Consider the following 20,746-nt stretch of genomic DNA (forward strand, 5'->3'; position numbering starts at 1 on the left):
GATTTCATCCAAAATAAGCTTTGTGCTGCCATAGCTGCTAATGGCTTCTTGTTATCGTGTAGATTTGTACATGGTGAGTTTTTTCACAGACTTTTAGTGATCCAGATAAGGCTGATCAGTAGGGGTCTGTCTGCTGGAAGCCTTGTTAATCCTGGGAACAGAGTCCCAGTCTCCTTTTTCTGCTGCAGAAGTGTCCAGTCTTCACTCACTGTGTTATGGGTTAAGTAACTATTACAATTCTACCCCAGAGTCCCATGTTTTACCAAGAGGCCAGTATCTACCCAACCTATTAAAAACAAGGCATGGTTATGATTGTGAGACTACCCCTTTAAACTACAGCTCCTAAAGTCTTTGTATGCTACACAGGTCGCAGAATCAAGCCTGCCATACACATTAGATGGCTGTCGGATGAACTGGTTTGGCCGATCGTTCGTTTGTCAGCCATCCCAACTGGTCAAATCCATACACAGGAGGACTCATTTGGTTGAGCGTTCCTGTGTTCTCTATGAGAGAGCCGTTGCCATATATGTCTGGCAGCAGCTTATCTCCAGGAGACAACACGATCGGCAGTCCAAAATTGGACATGTCTGATCAAAATCTCCCCCAACAATAAATTGTCCAAGGCCCACCAAACACGTTAAAGTGCTGTCAGCTAAACCCAAAATTGGAGTGTTTGTCCAACATTAGTCTATTAGTATTAATTTCACCATTCACAGAACAAAGTCATCAGAACCCTCCAATTTCAGAGGGATTGACCAACCATCTAATATTTATGGGGCCTCCTGAAAGATTATGTTGGGGGAAATAAGGATAGGACAGTTGAACATTAGCACCCAATCCTTTTGTTTTGTGGAAAAGTAAGCTGCCGACAGCTGAATTTTGCAGCGGTTCTCTCAATTAGATGAAAGGGTATGTGGGAGTCGGGAGAGAACAATGGTTCGGCCAATATGGGTCTAATGTGTATATTCAGCTTAAGACTCTTATGAAGAAAATGGCACGTATTAAATTTGCACCAAATTGGTCAAGACACTTTTTATAGGATGCACCACCATGACTATTCGTCACTATTGAGAAAAGAAGCCAGACTTGTTTGGCAAGATGTGTGGCCTAATTAGCTACACCATGCAGAAATCAGAAATTCCAGTTATCATTACACAGATCCAGTAAAGAGTTTCTAGTGAGATTACATAAGCTGCCATTGATCTCAGGAGCACATGTCCAGGTTTCACGATGAGATGTGCTGCTGAGAACGATGATCTTTTGTGAAGCCCAATAGATCATTTCACCCAGTGAACAACATCAGACAATCGTCAGCCTATTTACACTGTAAGATTATCGTAAATGAATGTTCTCAGAAATGCCCAGTCATGAGTCTTTCAGTGGAAATGCAAAATAAGTCTTGCACCTGCTGATAAGAACTAAGGAAGCCACAGAGTAATGCAACCCTTTCAAGCTGCCCTGGTGTACAACCACATCATGTCTACACCTACAGAGAAAATTCTGATAAAATATTTTTGCAAGTAAGCTGTAAAGCATAGTTTCCCTTAACGGAGGTCATACACAAAGGTGGTTGTCTTATAAGGGGTATTTGATAATAGATGGGGCGTGCTTTGCTCAGGCCTCCCTCTAGGAGTCAAAATGGAGAGAGTCTCTGTAACATCTAAGGGTATGTTCCCATGGTCAGTAAACGCTATGGTTGGATGCTGTGTACATCCGCAGCGTCCAACCCGCAGCGGGCAGATGTTACAGCATAGTGGATTGGATTTCAAGAAATCCCATCTCCACTATTCGTGAACCGGCACCCATGGCTTCCCTGCTGAGACGGACATGCGGCGCGTCTTTCCAGACTGCAGCATGTCAATTTATCTTCCGGAGATGCTCAGTCTCTGTAAGCTAAATTCACCCGTCCAATGTATTGGACTCTGTGATTCCGCACGATTCAATGAACATATGCGGAATCACCTGCATTCAAAAGCCGGCAGCGCTTTGGACGGAGTGGACATGTGTTACTGACCGTGGGAACATACCCTTGAGGTATGTGCACACGTCCGGATTTCTTGCAGAAATTTCCTGAAGAAAACCGGAAATTTTCTGCAAGAAATCCGCATTTTTTTTTGCGTTTTTTTTCCGTTTTTTTTTTAGCATTCTGCAAGCGTAATTAGCTTGCAGAATGCTAAAGTTTTCCAAGCGATCTGTAGCATCGCTTGGAAAACTGACTGACAGGTTGGTCACACTTGTCAAACATAGCGTTTGACAAGTGTGACCAACTTTTTACTATAGATGCTGCTTTTGCAGCATCTATAGTAAAAGATAGAATGTTTAAAAATAATAAAAAAATAAAAAAAATGCTTATACTCACCCGCAGACAGCTGATCTCCTCACCGGCGTCCGTTCCGTATAGCTGGTGTGTGCGCGCAGGACCTTCCATGACGTCGCGGTCACGTGAGCGGTCACATGACCGGTCTCGACCAATCACAGGACTGTGACGTCATCGCAGGTCCTTCACCGCACACCAGCTACAGGAACCGAAGCGACAGCATGCACCTGAGAGGCGGGAAGACATCGAAGGTGAGTATAGGACTATTTTTTATTTTAATTCTTTTATTTTTGACCAATTATATGGTGCCGAGTGCGTGGAGGAGAGTCTCCTCTCCTCCACCCTGGGTACCAACCGCACATAATCTGCTTACTTCCCGCATGGTGTGCACAGCCCCGTGCGGGAAGTAAGCAGATCAATGGACTCCCAGGTGTGCGGAATCCCCTGCAATTCCGCATTTTAATGAACATGTTGCTTTTTTTTCCGCGATGCGATTTTTTCGTGGAAAAAAAGGCTACATTTGCACAAAAAATGCGGAATACACTGAAAATAATGGGAGGCATATGTAAGCGTTTTTTTCGTGTTTTTATCACGTTTTTATAGCGAAAAAACGCGAAAAAAACGCGAAAAATACTGAACGTGTGCACATGGCCTTAGTAGAAATGTCTAGACAATGAATGCTACATCTGACAAAATCTGGACCAGCTGTGTTCAGCCAAAGGTTGCGGCTCTTTTAATATGAAACAGTTTGTTCCCCAGACTGTAAGGTACACTGGAAAACTGCTGGCTGGACCCCCATGTATCAAAATATGGAAACGTGGAGAATAAGAGTACCCCGTTAATCACTCATTGATATTTTCTAGATACTATTTGCAATAACACCCCTCATTTTTTAGCATATGTGATCAGTACTCACTTTTAGTTGCATAGTAAATTCATGGTCCAAAGACAAGTGGTCCAGAATATTTTCTTCGACCACTAGTAGTGATAAAGTTGACTGTGCGACTCTGGAAAGACGGTTCCTCGAAGCCTTTTGTGCCAGCGTAAGTGATCTGGTAGAAGAGATTGATGCAGTATCTGACCCCTCTGATTCCAGCTCCAGATCAGTCAGTGTAGCAGGGGGTCTGGTGTAGCACAGGCTGCTGCCTGATGCCCCCTCCACCAGGTATATGTTATTGCACCTTATGCCCCTGTCCTCCAGGAGGGTGATCAGTGTGGTGACAGCCTTGGCTTGGTGGCTGAGGACATCTCTCACTAGTGCTGGTCCTGGCATTGTCCACTGTGTCTGCTCCTCAGCTGCAGAATGGAAAAGACAAGAGAAATGAGGGAGGTCTGACTTTATTCCAACACCTCAGCGTGAGGTCCACACTTGCTTTGTGTAACCTGACACACTGGGTGACCTTTGTTCTATCTCACGGTCAGGGTAGGATGCTACTTTTTAGTAGACAGACAGCGCACCACTGTTTCATCATAATAATTCGGCAAAATATTATATTTCAGGAAGCAGAGCTATCTTATCTGACTCCGCATATTCACAGGGAAGTTGCTGTACTTAGCACAAGTCATGAGTCTGAAGAGCAACTGATCCTTGGCCACGTGATCACCTAGCAGTGTCATTTCATGGCCACATGTCCCTGTCACTGAGGCACAAAGCTGCTGATTCAGATGCGATATTCTGGACCCAGAAATTCCAGGACAGTCTGTAAAAATAGGAGACTTTTTTGTCCTATCCGTAGAAAATTTTTTAAGTGTCCCAGATTTTTTTGAAGCTGAAGAAACTTTACAGTTTGCTGTGAATGCGGCTGATGCCTTCATATCAGAATTATGGGCTGTAGAGCACATATAATTGTGAAAACCTGTCCTGAAAAAATAAAAAATCAAGTTGGCAACCTTGTCTGGACCTAATCAATTAATATCAATTAACCCCTTCACCACCTTGAGATTTTCGTTTTTTGCTCCCCTTCTTCCCAGAGGCATAATTTTTTTTTTAATTCTAAGTGTGATGAAATTGAAAATAAAGTGCAATAATACAACAGTTTTTTTTTTTTACCATGTTCACTAAATGGCTTATGATTATGATTATGATTCTCCAGGTCATTACAAGTTTGTAGACACCAAATATGTCTAGGTTCTTTTTTTATTTAAGTTGCGCAAAAAAAAAAGTTTGTAAAAGCAATAAAAATGGCGCCATTTTACGAGACCAGTAGCGTCTCCATTTTTCGGGATTTGGGGCTGCGTGACAGCTTATTTTTTGAGCACTGAGCTGACGTTTTTATTTATACCATTCGGGGGTAGATACAATGTTTTCATCGCTTGGTATTGTGTTTTATTGCAATGTTGCGGTGACCCAAAAAATGTAATTCTGGGGTTTTGATTTTTTTTTATCATTATGCTGTTTACCGATTGGATTAATTCTTTATATATTTTGATCAATCGGGCATTTCTGAATGTGACGATACCAAATATGTGTATTTTTTTTTTATTTTTTTTTAATGGGGCAAAAGGGGGGTGATTTGAACTTTTATATTTTTTTAAATCTTTTTAAAACATTAATTTCACACTTTTATTTGCTTCAATAGTCTCCATAGGAAACTGAAGATGTGATTTTCTGATCACTTGTGCTACACATAGCAGAGCAGGCACTCATAGCAGAGTGGCAATGACAAACACAACGGTCTCCTGCAGAACCCCAGTTGTCATGCCAACCCATCGGCACCCCGCGATCATGTGACAGGGGCGTCAATGGGTGGGTTTATGACGTGCTTCCTGAGCAGCCATGTTAAATGCCGCTGTTGGGGATTGACAGCAACATTTAACATGTTAACAGCCTTAGGTGGATCACGATTCCACTCGCGGCTGTTAGGGGCACATTTCATCTGATGTAAACAGCTGTCATGTGCCGGAAAACATGTGGGCTCAGCGCCGGAGCCCGCATCAAACAGGAGGATGTGACCTATGACGTACCTATACATCATAGGTTTTAAAGGGGTTAATATAAAAACAAATTATGAAAGCCACACATAAAAAAAAATCCATTCTCAAGATGGTTTTATTGCATCCAAATAATGTAAGACAAAACAGCAAAATTTCAGCTCTTTTAAAGGGAACCTGTCACCCCCAAAATCGAAGGTGAGCTAAGCCCACCAGCATCAGGGGCTTATCTACATCATTCTGGAATGCTGTAGATAAGCCCCCGATGTATCCTGAAAGATGAGAAAATGAGGTTAGATTATACTCACCCAGGGGCGGTCCTGCTGCGGTCCGATCTGATGGGCGTCGCGGTCCGGGGCCTCCCATCTTCTTACGATGACGTCCTCTTCTTGTCTTCACGCTGTGGCTCCAGCGCAGGCGAACTTTGTCTGTCCTGTTGAGGGCAGAGCAAAGTACTGCAGTGCGCAGGCGCCGGGAAAGGTCAGAGAGGCCGGGCACCTGCGCACTGCAGTACTTTACTCTGCCCTCAACAGGGCAGACAAAGTTCGCCTGCGCTGGAGCCACAGCGTGAAGACAAGAAGAGGACGTCATCGTAAGAAGATGGGAGGCCCCGGACCGCGACGCCCATCTGATCGGACCGCGACGCCCATCGGATCGGACCGCCCCTGGGTGAGTATAATCTAACCTCTTTTTCTCATCTTTCAGGATACATCGGGGACTTATCTACAGCATTCCAGAATGCTGTAGATAAGCCCCTGATGCCGGTGGGCTTAGCTCACCTTCGATTTTGGGGGTGACAGGTTCCCTTTAAAAGAGCCATACACATTGCAGTTGTGCCCCCATGGCTTGGATGCAATGAAACCACCTTGACAATAGATGGAGTGCTGCTTTCATCATTTTTCCTATTTTCTCAGTACCCTGAGCATAGGAGTTAATTCCATGGAGGTTTACACCCACACATATTGGAATTCTTAAGGCTCCATATTCCTTAGACTAATGTTGGTCAAACCTGCCAATATCAATAGGTTTGACCCACCATCTAATGTGTATGGGAGGACTCCGATTCTTCCCCATTAATGTTAATGGACATAAAGATGTGTGATGTTTGATTTAGGACTGGGAGTTGGGATTTTGCTCCTTAATGTATGTGCACACGGCGTGTTTTTCAGGTGGGTACACTACCTAATCTGCCTGAGAAAATGCTAAATAAACAGTAAAAAGAGTGAACATATGTATAGTAATGTAAAGACGACTTAATATTCATATGTTAAGGCTTTAGGTTTCCAAAGATGCAAAGTGGTTAAAAGTGACCTGACCACTCTTTATAAAAAAAAAAGTCAAAGCCAAAGACATCACAAACAAGACACCCAAAAAGAAGCCTCAGGGCAAAGACGCCAGAATGTCCTGAAGCGTCTTCTTCCTGAAAAGATTCGCACACATCTACAAGACATCGTGTGCACATACCCTAAGAGATAAGCCACCGCCAGACATGTCCATCAGAGGCTCTCTACTAGAGAGCACCGGAGTGCTTGGCAGTGTGCGCTCCCGTGTATGGGGGAGTCCGGGGAGAGAGCTGTAGTTCAGCCGGCAGCTATCTAAAGTATGTGAGGGGCTGTACAGTGCTGTTTCCACACCTTACCTCTTTGAGTAATATCCATTAGTAGTTGTGCTTTATGAATGATATACATGGAAATTGGAAATTGAACACATTTTAGTATAAGCCTTTGACTCGGAACATCGGCAGATCGTATGACATTCATTCCCCTATCAATCATTCCCCACAAGTCCAGAGATCAAACGACTAATGTTTATTCCTTCTTCCTTCTTCTGTAATAGCTTCTTATATGATGAATTAAAAATCATCGTTCGTCCATGTGCATGTGCTGCCGACAGTGATGCACACGGTTTTGAATGAACAATCACAAACTAATGTGGTATGAAGCCCTCATCCTTGATGGAAAACATGGGCAGATCATCCATATAGCAAGGTTATCAGTCCTCATTTACTGAACTGTATAAGGACCATTAATGCCATATAGTATAGTCAAGATAAGGGCTTGTTCACACCAGTCAATAAATCGGACGAATGCAATCTGGAAAAAAAAAATCGGATTGCACTCGGCCAAGTGTTATATTATTGGGCAGCTCACATCTGCGATTATTTTCTCATGCCGATTCGGCATGCGAAAACAATCGCAGCATGCTACGAATTGTTGTGAGAATCGAATCGTACACACCTATACAAGTCTATGGATGTGTGTGAAACATCGCACTGCACTCGGATGTCACCCGAGTGCAGTGCAATTCCCGTGGACGCCAGCAATGGAGGAGATGGAGAAATTAATTTCTCTGTCTCCTCTGCACCTGTGCTCCGATTCTCTCATGCTAGCGGATCGGAGAACAGAGCTTTGACACTCGGCTCACACTCACAGCAGAGCAGGAGCCTCGTGTCATTAGCATCTCTTGCATCGGATGCTATACGCTAGTGTGACTCTGGCCCGGAGGAAAGTTGGCCTAAGTCATTAGATATTTGTTTTCCAGCCAATAGATTTGGCATTTGCTCATAATCCATAATATTCCAAAATCAACTAGATCTGCAGACAGCTAGCTCCAAAGTGACCCTTTACCCTCTCAAGTATAACAGCATTTAAAAAGTTTTAAATGGCAGGCGTCACTTAACAGCTATAGGCGATCATGTTGCACAGGGAGGCGATTGGTTGCCACGTCGAAGCACAGTCTGTGACCGAGCTTTATAGGAGACCGTCAGTTTCACGATACACAACATTGCACTGAATAGGCGATCAAGAGATCACAGGTTAAAGTTCCCCTAAGCAGGGAATTAATAAAAATGAAAAAAAAAAAAATTTATTAAAACTATCTAAAAGTTTAAATAGCCCCTTTTATCCAAAAATAATGAGCAAAACGTAAAAAGAAAAGAAAAAGGAAATTATTTTGCCATATGCATAATTTTTCTAACTAATAAATAAATACAATATGTATTCAATAAGGCAAAAGTAGAAACCAAAAAATACATATCAAAACAGCAAAATTTGCATGCAGAGGAACCCAGTACCACTTGCTATACAGTTTTATGCTTTTTATTATAGACTATTGTAATATCTGACTATACGATGGCACACAGTATGTGTCAGTCTTCCATCCATCCACCTGGGCAGAATTCTCTGTTGCAGAGTAAACTGTACGGATTGGCAGTAGATTCTCTTACCACATATTACCATCGCTGTAGAATGAGGGTCATCACATCCCAGTGTTGTCGTCTTGTCTTCCGACATCTGAATGGCACAGGATTATCATATGGCTGTTACTCAGCTCAGATAATTATATTCTGTTTTATCGGGAAGGTGCAGCGTAAACAGAAGAAGGTAACACAACTGGTTAGGGGAGTACGGTAATGAACTCGTGCTCCATAAGATTCATCACTAAAACGTGAAGGGAGTGTAACAAGGGAGTACTCATGAGACAAACTACAACCTCATCACACAGTGTTTGTACTGACTGGCTAACTGACCTTTGTAAAAATTACTAACTCACTGGATCATGTAATTGGCTGACCATTTTACTGCTCATGGTAGATCACCCTGTTCATTGCGGTGATTACCCAGTAGCTGCATTATTCACTTAAAGGGGTTTTCCGACAAACAAAAGTTTGTTTTACTCAATAGATCTTGGAATAATAATAATTTCTACAATTGGATGTGTTTAAATAAAATGTTCCTGTGCTGAGATAATCTTATAAATGTGCCCCTGCTGTGTACTGTGTAATGTCTGTGTCTGACCGTACAGGGACATGTCTGATGATACCACAGCTCCTGGGCAGGGAGGAAAAGAGAGTATACAAATAGCACAGTAAGGGATCACAGCAAATTATTTTTGTGAGGTAAAACATTTCACTGCCTGTTTTTAAAGGGTAACAATTGTAATCTCACAATCTTTGAATAGGGAGAGAAATAGTTAAAAAAAAGATTTGCAGGACCTTGGTACAACAGCGATGGCGATGATCCGTGGCGGCTGTTCTAGAGCCCTGTAAACCTTTTCCCATCTCCTGAAGTCCCCAGCACCTCTTTCCATTAATAACATCCTAACATCAAGCCGTACTGTTCAGAAGAAGCGCCAGGGATGCCGACAGGAGGAGGTTCGCAAGGTTCTGGTCTGGCAGCCTCAAACTATCAACTTGTTCAAGAACCTGGATGCCTTTTTTGAAAAATATAATACAGGTTATGGGTACTAGATTCTGCGATGGGATGTTGATCCAGGGAACTAGTCAAGATGGAAAGCTCAAACTTGGAACTGCTACTCAACACAAAGAAGACAAATATATTGACTACTGCCAGGTAGGACCAGGACACATTTGAGATGGACCGCAAAAAACTGGATTTAGTAAAGGACTTAAACCTACTCGGATCGATGACAACTCAAGATGCAGCAACAAGACCGGAAGTCAATAGGAGAATAGCTACGGGCAAAACAACAACGAAGTCACTGGGCAAGGTCTTCAAATTGAGGAAAATGTCACTGGGGATGAAGACATGGCTTGTACATACAGTACTTTGGTCTTTTCTGTGGTAACATATGGTTGCAAAACCTGGATGATAAACAAGACAGAAGAAGAATCAACACCTTTGAAATGAGGTGCTGGAGAAGGATTTTATCCATACCATGGATGACAAGAAGAACAAACAAATCAAACCAGACATGTCACTCAAAGCAAGGATCATCAAGCTGCAACTTGCCTACTATGGACACATCACATGAAGAGCGCAATCACTGGAGAAGGACATCATGGTCGGAAGAATAGAAAGAACAAGGTGAAGATGAAGACCAACATCCCGATGGCTTGATACTATCAAGGTAACAGCAGAGAAGACTCTGGTGAACCTATCTAGGCTTGCACAAGATTGATCTTCCTACAGAATGTTCATCCATCAGGTCTCCATGACTCAAGAATGAGCCAAAGGCCGTTAAATAATAATAATAGTCTGATTACAAATGTGGAGTTGGGAAGGAATTTTTCCTCTAATATGGCACTGTTAGCCTCTGCCCCATGGGAGTTTTGCTTCCATCTGGATCAACATGCTAGGTTATAGGTTGAACTCCATGGACTTAAGCTTACCGTCAACCTAAAAGAAGTTGTCCACTATTCAGGCAACCCCATCTCAATTAGCATGTTTACCCCGCTGTAAAATAACAACATTTATACTCACCTCGGTGTGGTGTCAGCACTTGCTCTTCCGGCGCTCATGTCACATTGTTATGTCTCGTGAGCTCTTTGCCCAATCAGCATTGGCTTTACTCTTCTCGCTTTTGGACATATCAGACATCAAATGGAAGTGAGTGTGCAACCGTAGCTCTGACTCTGACCGATTGAGACGGGGATGTCCAAGTAGTGAACAATCCTTTTAAAAACTATGAAACTTGGCTGCCAGAGCAGGGTCCTGCAAAACTTTTGGATCATCTATCATATAAGATGATTATTATTTTTATTATTAATTATTATTCATTTTTATAGCGCCATTTATTCCATGTCGCTTTACATGTGAAAAAAGAGGCATACATAGACAAGTACAATCAACATGAGCAATACAATGCACACACAAGTACAGAAGGAGATTGCACCCTGTCCGCTAGGGCTCACAGTCCACGGGGAATGGGTGAGGATACACTAGGAGAGGGTAGAGCTGGTTGTGCAGCGGTTCAGTAGACTGAGGATCACTGCAAGTTGTAGGCTTGTCGGAAGAGGTGGGTCTTCAGGTTCCTTTTGAAAGTTTCCATGGTAGGCGAAAGTCTGTTGTGTTGTGGTAGAGAGTTCCAGAGTACGGTCGAAGCATGGGAGAAGTCTTGTATGCGGTTGTGGGAAGAAGAGATGAGAGGGGAGTAGAGAAGGAGATCTTGAGAGGATCGAAGGTTGCGTGTAGGTAAGTATCGGGCGACCATATCACAGATGTATGGAGAAGACAGGTTGTGGATGGCTTTGTATGTCATGGTTAGGGTTTGGAACTGGAGCCTCTGGACAATAGGAAGTCAGTCAAGGGCTTGGCAGAGAGGAGAGGCTGGGGAATAATGGGGAGACAGGTGGATTAGTCGGTCAACAGAATTTAGGATATATTATGGGAGAAGTTTGGGTGTAAGCAGAAGCAAAGCTTATGTTCTTGTGAATTGTACAGCAGATGTAAAAAGTCATAGCTAAGTTAGTGGTATTAAATCAACTGAAAGGTGCCACCAAATAAGCACTGTATGAAAATTACAGCCAAACTGACTGGATCTACCACAGAAAAATGCCAGTTATTAGGACAGAGAATACAAAATAAACAGGCATTCAGTGGGGAACACATTCTCAATAGCCATATATTTCCTAGTGGACACATTGCATACATGCTGTACATGTGGTACACAGAACATGAAGTTTTGGAAGTGCTCTACAATGAGAATATGTATATAATATGTAGTAATCAAACAGGTAGATGGCACACCCAGTTGAATAGAGTTAGCTTAAGAAGGGTGCTAGCTCCTCTGGAACCAACCATTGAGCTCCTGTACACCAATAGTAGACAGGGTGAAGGAGCTGAACACCTAAAGGCACATGGACATGCTTCAAATAGAATTTATTGTATTTCATATCCAGTGGTTACACCACGGTAAGTACAGTATTTACATTAACGTTTTGGGTGAAGACCCTTCATCAGACATGTAAGAGTGGTGGACTGTACTGTCACGTTTCTATACCTGAAGACACCAATCATGTAATATATGTAATGTCATGCGCTTTATACATATGTGTTATGTGAAATGTGAACTAGGTACTGCGGTTTCAGTGAATATAGTGAATAGACTGTAATATGGTACTGAACAGCATATGGTAAAGATACTGATTAGGATCTAGGACAAAGATAAGGACAATAGGCTTAGTATATACTGTTATGGGATAGTAACTGTAGCTACCTGAAGGTATACAATAAGAACCAGTTAATGTTTGGGACCAGCCCACAGTGAGAGGGGATAATGTGAGTGAAAACCAGGCACTTCTTGATCGACAGTCAGAAAGGGAACTGCAGTAACCAAGGTCAAGTTCAAGTGCAATGGGCTGCTAGGGCCAGCATGTACCTATTGTTCATGGCAATAGGAGGCCTTACAAGAATCCATTCCTGCAATGTCCAGAGGTCAGGACTCAGTATAGGTACTAGGAGGAGTATCTTATCCTCTGGTGTACAGGGGACGATGGACATGAAACCGCGAAAAGGGAAGGTAACGAATCCCGGGGGCACTGTGGGACTGCACAGGCAATTCCTGTGGCAGGCAGGAATAGCCAATGTAGGTACGCGAAAGTTTACATACATTATATAAAAAGCCAAATATGCATATTTTTCTCAATATCTGACATGAAATCAGAATAAACCTTTCCTGTTTTAGGTCAATTAGGATTACCAGAATTATTAATATTTGCTAAATTAAAGAATAATGAGAGAGAGAATTATTTAAGGCATTTTTATTACTTACTGCAAAGTCAAAAGTTAACATATACCAAGATTACTATGCCTTTAAACAATTCTGGACTGCCCATATGATGATGTCATGGGTTTGGACGTTTCTGATAAGTTTTTCTGCAACATCTGAGTTAATTAGAGACACACCTGTGGATGTATTTTAATGTACACTTGAAACACACTGGGTACAATTTCAAGATACCTGAAGGTGCCTCGTTCATCTGTACAAACAATTAGGCGCAAGTACAAACAAGATGGGAATGCCCAGCCATCATACTGCTCAGCAAGGAGACGGATTCTGTGACCCAGAGATGAACGTACTTTGGTCTGACATGTGCATATCAACCCAAGGACAAAAGCGAAAGACATCGTGAAGATGATGGTGGAAGCTGGTAAGATTGTGTCAATATCTGCAGTGAAACAAGTACAGTATCAACATGGGCTGAAAGTCCACTCTGTCAGGAAGAAGCCATTACTCCAAAAGAAACATAAAAACGACTAATGTTTGCAAATGCACATAGGAACAAAGACCTTAATTTTTGGAGAAATGCCCTGTTGTCTGATGAAACTAAAATTGAACTTTTTGGGCATAATGACCATTGTTATGTTTGGAGGAAAAAGGGAGAAGCTTGGAAGCCTAAGAACACCATCCCATCTGTGAAACACGGGGGTGGCAGCATCATGTTGTGGGGTTGTTTTGCTGAAGGAGGGACTGGTGCACTTCACAAAATAGATGGCATCATGAGAAATTAACAAATTGGGGAGAATGCAAAGTAAGCCTCCACTAGGAGACCATAAAATTTAAATTTTAATTATGTAATTAAAATAAAGTATCAGCAAATGGTATAAAATGTTTTGTCCCTAATCTGCCTCTATTATCTGCAATTATTTTGTGCAGTGTGCCTGATATTTTGTATTCATACCAACATGTTTCACCACTCTAGTGACGTCATCAGGGGATAGGACATAGGCTTAAAGCCTTTTTCCCGTCCCCTGATGACTCCGCTAGCGAGGTGAAACATGTTGGGGGAACACTGGTGCTCAAATTTGTTGTCCTATTCTGCCTGATACGTATTATAATCCCGGGTGCTATACACTCTGTGAATACAAAATAGCAGGCACACCGCGCAAAATACCGTATTTTCCGGCGTATAAGACGACTTTTTAACCCCTAAAAATTGTCCCAAAAGTCGGGGGTCGTCTTATACGCCGGGTACGGCGTGTGCAGGGAGCGATCCTGGATGTTCCCAGGGTCTGAAGGAGAGGAAACTCTCCTTCAGGCCCTGGGTGTTGTGAATTCTGCTTTTGGGCTCCCTCCGGTGGTTGTAGGTGGTAATGCAGTTGCCCCTGAGTTGCAGTCCTGGTCAGGTGTATCTGCTGATTGCAGTTCTGACTGGGGTATTTAGGCGTGCAGGATTCATTAGTCCTTGCCAGTTGTCAATTGTTGTTGGGAGGTGTAGGACCTCTGCCTGGTTCCTCCTGCCTTTCTGCCAAATCAGCAAAGATAAGTGTCTGGTTTTTTTTTTCCCTGTGGCACACATGTTGTGTGCTTCACAATTCAGTGCTATTCTTTGTGTTTTCTTGTCCAGCTTAGATTGTGTCAGTATTTTCTCAGTCTTGCTGGATTCTCTGGAGTGGCAGATATACATTCCATGTCTTTAGTTAGATTGTGGAACTTTTTGTATTATCTGCTGTGGATATTTTTGGAAGGGTTTTAATACTGACCGCCTAGTAATCTGTCCGATCCTTTCCTATTTAGCTAGAGTGGCCTCTTTTGCTAAATCCTGTTTTCTACCTGTGTGTGTCTATTCTTCTACTCACAGTCATTATTCGTGGGGGGCTGCCTATCCTTTGGGGGTCTGCTCTGAGGCAAGATAGCATTCCTATTTCCATCTATAGGGGTATTTAGTCCTCCGGCTGTGTCGAGGTGTCTAGGGTATGTTAGGCACACCCCACGGCTACTTCTAGTTGCGGTGTTAGTTCAGGATTTGCGGTCAGTACAGGTACCACTGACTCCAGAGAAAGTTTCATGCGGCTCCAAGGTCACCAGATCATAACACCTGGGATCCATATTAATGTAAAAAATAAAGAATAAAAATAAAAAATATGGATATACTCACCCCTCCGAGAAGCCTGGCTGTCACCGCTGCAAGCGTCTGCCTCCGTTCCTAAGAATTGCAGAGCGTGAAAGACCTTCGATGACGTCACGGTCAGGTGACCGGTCACATGAGCGGTCACGGACCAATCACAAGACCGTGACGTCATCGAAGGTCCTTCACGCTCTGCAATTCTTAGGAACGGAGGCAGACGCTTGCAGCGGTGACAGCCAGGCTTCTCGGAGGGGTGAGTATATCCATATTTTTTTTTTTTATTCTTTATTTTTTACATGAATATGGATCCCAGGGCCTGAAGGAGAGTCTCCTCTCCTTCAGACCCTGGGAACCACACGCCGTATAAGATGACTGGGTGTATAAGATGACCCCCGTCTTATACAGCAGGCATATCCCAAATTCCATATTTTATATGGAAAAGTTGGGGGTCGTCTTATACGCCCAGTCGTCTTGTACACCAGAAAATACGGTAATTTTAATTATTAGAGGCAGGTTAGGGACAAAACTTTTTATACCCTTTGTATATACTTTATTTTAATAACATAATTAAAGGTTAAATTTTATGTTCTTCTAGTGGGTTTTTTTCGGGGGTGCTCCCCAATTTGTTAATTATATGTATACATCCCTCCACAGACCATCTTGGTTCCTCCACTATTTTTGCATCATGAGAAAAGAAGGTTATGTGGCAATACTGAAGCATCATCTCAAGACATCAGCCAGGAAATTAAAGCTTGGGCGGAAATGGGTCTTCCAAATGGACAATGACCCGAAGCATACTGCCAAAATGGTAACAAAGTGGCTTAAGGATAAAAAAGTCAATGTTTTGGAGTGGCCATCACAAAGCCCTGATCTTAATCCTATTGAAAATTTATGGGCAAAGCTGAAAAGGCCGGTGCAAGCAAGGCGACCTATAAACCTGGATCAGTTACACCAGTTTTGTCAGGAGGAATGGGCCCAATTTCCGACCACCTATTGTGAGAAGCTCGTGGAAGAAGATCCCAAAGGTTTGACCCAAGTCATTCAGTTTAAGGCCAATGGTACCAAATACTAATGAAATGTATGTAAACTTTTGACGTTGCAGTAAAGGTACCTTCACACTAAACGATATCGCTAGCGACGTTGCAGCGTCCTGGCTAGCGATATCGTTGAGTGTGACAGGCAGCAGCGATCAGGATCCTGCTGTGATATCGCTGGTCGTTGATTAAAGTTCAGAACTTTATTTGGTCGTCAGATCGCCGTGTATTGTTGTGTTTGACAGTAAAAGCAACGATACCAGCGATGTTTTACAATGGTAACCAGGGTAAATATCGGGTTACTAAGCGCAGGGTCGCGCTTAGTAACCCGATGTTTACCCTGTTTACCAGTGTAAAATGTAAAAAAACAAACAGTACATACTCACCTTCGCGTCCCCCGCCGTCCGCTTCCTGCACTGACTGAGCGCCGGCCGTAAAGTGAAAGCACAGCACAGCGGTGACGTCACTGCTCTGCTGTTAGGGCCGGCGCTCAGTCAGTGCAGGGAAGCGGATGCCGGGGGATGCGAATGTGAGTATGTACTGTTTGTTATTTTACATTTTACACTGGTAACCAGGGTAAACATCGGGTTACTAAGCGCGGCCCTGCGCTTAGCAACCCGATGTTTACCCTGGTTACCCAGGGACCTCGGCATCGTTGGTCGCTGGAGAACGGTCTGTGTGACAGCTCTCCAGCGACCAAACAGCGACGCTGCTGCGATCGGCATCGTTGTCTGTATCGCTGCAGTGTCGCTAAGTGTGACGGTACCTTTAGTAATAACACTGGTTAAACTAAAACTTCTGTTGGCCACACTGTCTTATCAGTGCTTACATACGAGGTAGCTGTCTCCCCAGGCACAGCTGTGCAGGTTTCGACATGTTACATCAGTTAGTGTCTGAGGTGCGAATAACAATGTCTGCCTGAAATGCGATTTGCATGAAAGAAGAGCAGCATATAGTGATTTGGGTTTTTTTGCGGTTGGAGGGTGTGTTAGGTGCTGATACTTAATGAAGACTTTGCCCACGGTATGAAGAAAGTATTTTGTTGTAAATAAGTGTGTATGAATGGATAGAGGAGTTTACATTGCACTAGGGTCAGACGTGACGTAGGAGCCAGATGTCGTCCATTGCCACGATTGATGACAACAATCAGGGCCGTATTTAGAGTTTCTGCTGCCCTAGGCACTTTTAGCTTGCCTCCCCCTTTGGTGAGTATGACACTATCGGCAGTGACTTTGGCAAGAATCGCTGATGTGAAAGTCGCCTTTTGCAGCAGATCCGTCAGTTTTTCTGCATGTGGCATGTAACGGATCACTTACAGCAACACTGCGTTCGGCCTCATTCATTCCCTATGGGATTTGCTGCACTTTGCCATGATCTGGCAAATGCGGTACCATACCTCCCAACTTTTGAAGGGAAGGAGGTATAAAGCTTGCGGCGCACGTAGTGCGCCGCGGCAAATTTTAGGCCACGCCTCTGACCACACCCATTTCACAACTAGTCACACCCATATCCATGTCCCAACCACAGCCATTTAGCACTGCTGATCACACTGTTTTATATACAATAATTATAATCGAAAAAATATGGCCACAGTGCTCCATACTGTATAATGACCACACATGATGCTCCATACTGTATAACGGCCACACATGATGCTCCATACTGTATAACGGCCACACATGATGCTCCATACTGTATAATGGCCACACATGATGCTCCATACTGTATAATGGCCACACATGATGCTCCATCCTGTATAACGGCTACACATGATGCTCAATACTGTATTATGGCCACACACAGTTCTCCATACTGTATAATGACCCCCCCCTCCTGTATGCATGGCTCATATTCCCCCCCCCCCTATGCATGGCTCATATTCACCCCCCTACTGTATGCATGGCTCATATTAACCCCCCTTCTGTATGCATGGCTCATATTCCCCCCCCCCCTTGTATGCATGGCTCATATTCACCCCCCTACTGTATGCATGGCTCATATTCACTCCCCTACTGTATGCATGGCTCATATTCACCCCCCTACTGTATGCATGGCTCATATTAACCCCCCCTCTGTATGCATGGCTCATATTAACCCCCCTTTTGTATGCATGTCTCATATTCCCCCCCTTCTGTATGCATGGCTCATATTCACCCCCCTACTGTATGCATGGCTCATATTCACCCCCCTACTGTATGCATGGCTCATATTCACCCCCCTACTGTATGCATGGCTCATATTAACCCCCCCTCTGTATGCATGGCTCATATTAACCCCCTTTCTGTATGCATGGCTCATATCCCCCCCCCTGTATGCATGGCTCATATTCACCCCCCTACTGTATGCATGGCTCATATTAACCCCCCTTCTGTATGCATGCCTCATATTAACCCCCCTACTGTATGCATGGCTCATATTCCCCCCCCCCTGTATGCATGGCTCATATTAACCCCCCCCCTGTACGCATGGCTCATATTAACCCCCCTTCTGTATGCATGGCTCATATTAACCCCCCCCTGTATGCATGGCTCATATTAACCCCCCTTCTGTATGCATGGCTCATATTAACCCCCCCTCTGTATGCATGGCTCATATTCCCACCCCCTGTATGCATGGCTCATATTAACCCCCCCCCCCGTATGCATGGCTCATATTAACCCCCCCCGTATGCATGGCTCATATTCCACCCCCCATCTTGAATGGCGCGGCTTACCGTCCTCCTTCTTCCCCCCTCCCCTGTCCCCCCATCCCTCAGTCATACTCACCTGTTCCTCACCGAACGGCCGCGGCCCGCGACGTCCCTCTGGCTGTCCCGACTCCCGGCGCGCTGCACCTTCTTCCTGCGTGAGCGGTCAGGTGATACCGCTCTGCTAATTAAGGTCATGAATATGCGCATATTCATGACCTTAATTAGCAGAGCGATATCACCTGACCGCTCATTCAGGGCGAGCTCCAGACGCCGAGACCAGGCATCGCTGGAGCAGGTGAGTATCGTCTTCAAGGGGGGAGGCGGGGAGGCGGGGGGGGGCGGGTCGGGAGGTGACCCAGCTTTAAAAAAAAAACAAAAAAAAAAACACCAAACCTTTCTCAGGTGCCGCCCCCTGCAGTGTCCCCGCCCTAGGCACGTGCCCTTACGTGCCTAGTGGCAAATACGGCCCTGACAACATTTAGCGTGCATGTGAACTGATTCTGTTGGATAGACGAGTGACTGGATTATTTCCCTTGAAAGAAGCCCTAAGAAGATGAAGATTCACGTCTGATGAAGGGGTGAAGACAGTGGTGCCTTCATGGCTTGCAGCCCAGCATCAAATATTTTTTTTTAGAGAAATTAAAGCTTGTTGATAGATAGACAAAGTGTATTGAAAAGGAAGGAGATAATGTTGAAAAATTATATATTTGTCTTTCCTGAAATTTGATTAAAATAAATTCTAGCCAGAGTGCAGATGATTTTTAACTCAGCCTTGTCTATTACAAGTCAACTGCATTTTGACATTGCATAAACGTATGTTCTATGATCATCCATGTATATTTCCATATGGAGAGGTGTATTTTCTGCATGAGCAAAGAACTGAGCATTAAAGCCTAAATTCTCTAGGAATTTATTTACTGAGGGCCTTCGGCAGTGATGTTCCCATTGCGATACCTGCATTGCTGCTTACAATTACCGATAGCATTGCGAAAAATTTACCAGGAAACTGCACATTTCATCCACTTGCACTGTGCGAACTGAGCCTTATCCGCCCAATCCATTGTACTTTGCGTCTCTGCGATCCAATATTTTCTAATAACACCATGTGTACATTGGAAAAATAATAATCTGTCCAATTTAAACAAGTACAAGTCTAGGCCAGGCTAAAATAATTGTTTTAGCAAATCTTAGGTTTTGCATCAGAAATTGGTTAATCAAAAAGAGGCCCAGATGGATTTCCGAGCCAGATATTTCAGCAGAGGACCAGCCTCATGTGTGAACATACCCTTTGTTTCTTCTAACAGCAAAAAACTCATACAAGGACATATCACTTGCAGATTTCATTACTGCGAGTATATTTGTATACAGATTCTCAGCAGATTTACACTGAGAGGAGCCCCTACAACATTATCCTATACTTGCCATGGTATATATGGACCCCCAGGCACTCTGTATGCCACTATATGGTGCTTTCATGAGACTTCATATCTTTCTAATTCTCACTAAATCCATGCAGAAAAAAACAACCTGCATTTGTTCCCCGTGAAATAAATAGTTGAAGTCTGTAGCAGGCTACTGGTGACACAATATGGATCCATAGAACCAGGTGCATGTGGTGTGGCCTAACCTGCAGTCATAGGAAATAGAAATTCACCGCACACTCTTGTTTGTCAATTTGCAGGCGTGTTGTACACACTTTATTCCAAAAAAGATTGTCTCAAACAGATAAATAGACCACAAGCAGTGTAAAGATCAAATTCGATATAACAACCCAACGTTTCGACCCTCCAGGGTCTTATTCATGGGGTTACTAGTGAAAATAAAAAGACAAAGCATAAGACACTGAATACTATACATATTATATACAAAATATACAGAGGAATATAAGGTAGCAAAAATATCATGATAGCATAGTTAATTAAAGTCTCCAACCTAGAGAGAGGCATTAAACAGAGACAGGGCAGCCAGTAGTAGTTGCAGTAACGTACTAAAACATGACATTATACAATGTAATAACAATCCATGACTTTGAGTGGCATAAAAAATGACAAGCTTGTATTATTACCTTGGTTGAAGGTGCCAGAATAGAAGGTGAGGAATGTGGTGAGGGACCCTTATACTTGGGGTACCAGAAACTGCAATGGATAATAGAGACGTTATAGGAAGAGTAGAAAAATCATAGCAGG

At 43.5% G+C, this 20,746-nt stretch overlaps 1 protein-coding gene across 4 annotated transcripts in view; it reads right to left on the reverse strand.

Moving 5' to 3' along the window:
- DLEU7 (deleted in lymphocytic leukemia 7) overlaps nucleotides 1-20,746 on the reverse strand; it is a 48,082-nt gene that overhangs the window by 2,476 nt on the left and 24,860 nt on the right. For 2 of the 4 annotated variants that reach the window (XM_077298106.1, XM_077298105.1), the window contains exons 3-4: nucleotides 20,626-20,695; nucleotides 3,234-3,613 (exon numbers count right to left, since the gene is read on the reverse strand). In XM_077298106.1, coding sequence (XP_077154221.1) covers nucleotides 3,234-3,590 — 357 coding nt within the window. In that variant the 5' untranslated portion in view covers nucleotides 3,591-3,613; nucleotides 20,626-20,695. Of the gene's footprint in view, nucleotides 1-3,233; nucleotides 3,614-8,474; nucleotides 8,545-20,625; nucleotides 20,696-20,746 lie in introns of those variants that run through there. The other 2 variants (XM_077298104.1, XM_077298107.1) reach the window with 2 other exon arrangements.

This window comes from Ranitomeya variabilis, chromosome 3, assembly GCF_051348905.1.
Source record: "Ranitomeya variabilis isolate aRanVar5 chromosome 3, aRanVar5.hap1, whole genome shotgun sequence".
NCBI classification, from domain to species: domain Eukaryota; kingdom Metazoa; phylum Chordata; class Amphibia; order Anura; family Dendrobatidae; genus Ranitomeya; species Ranitomeya variabilis.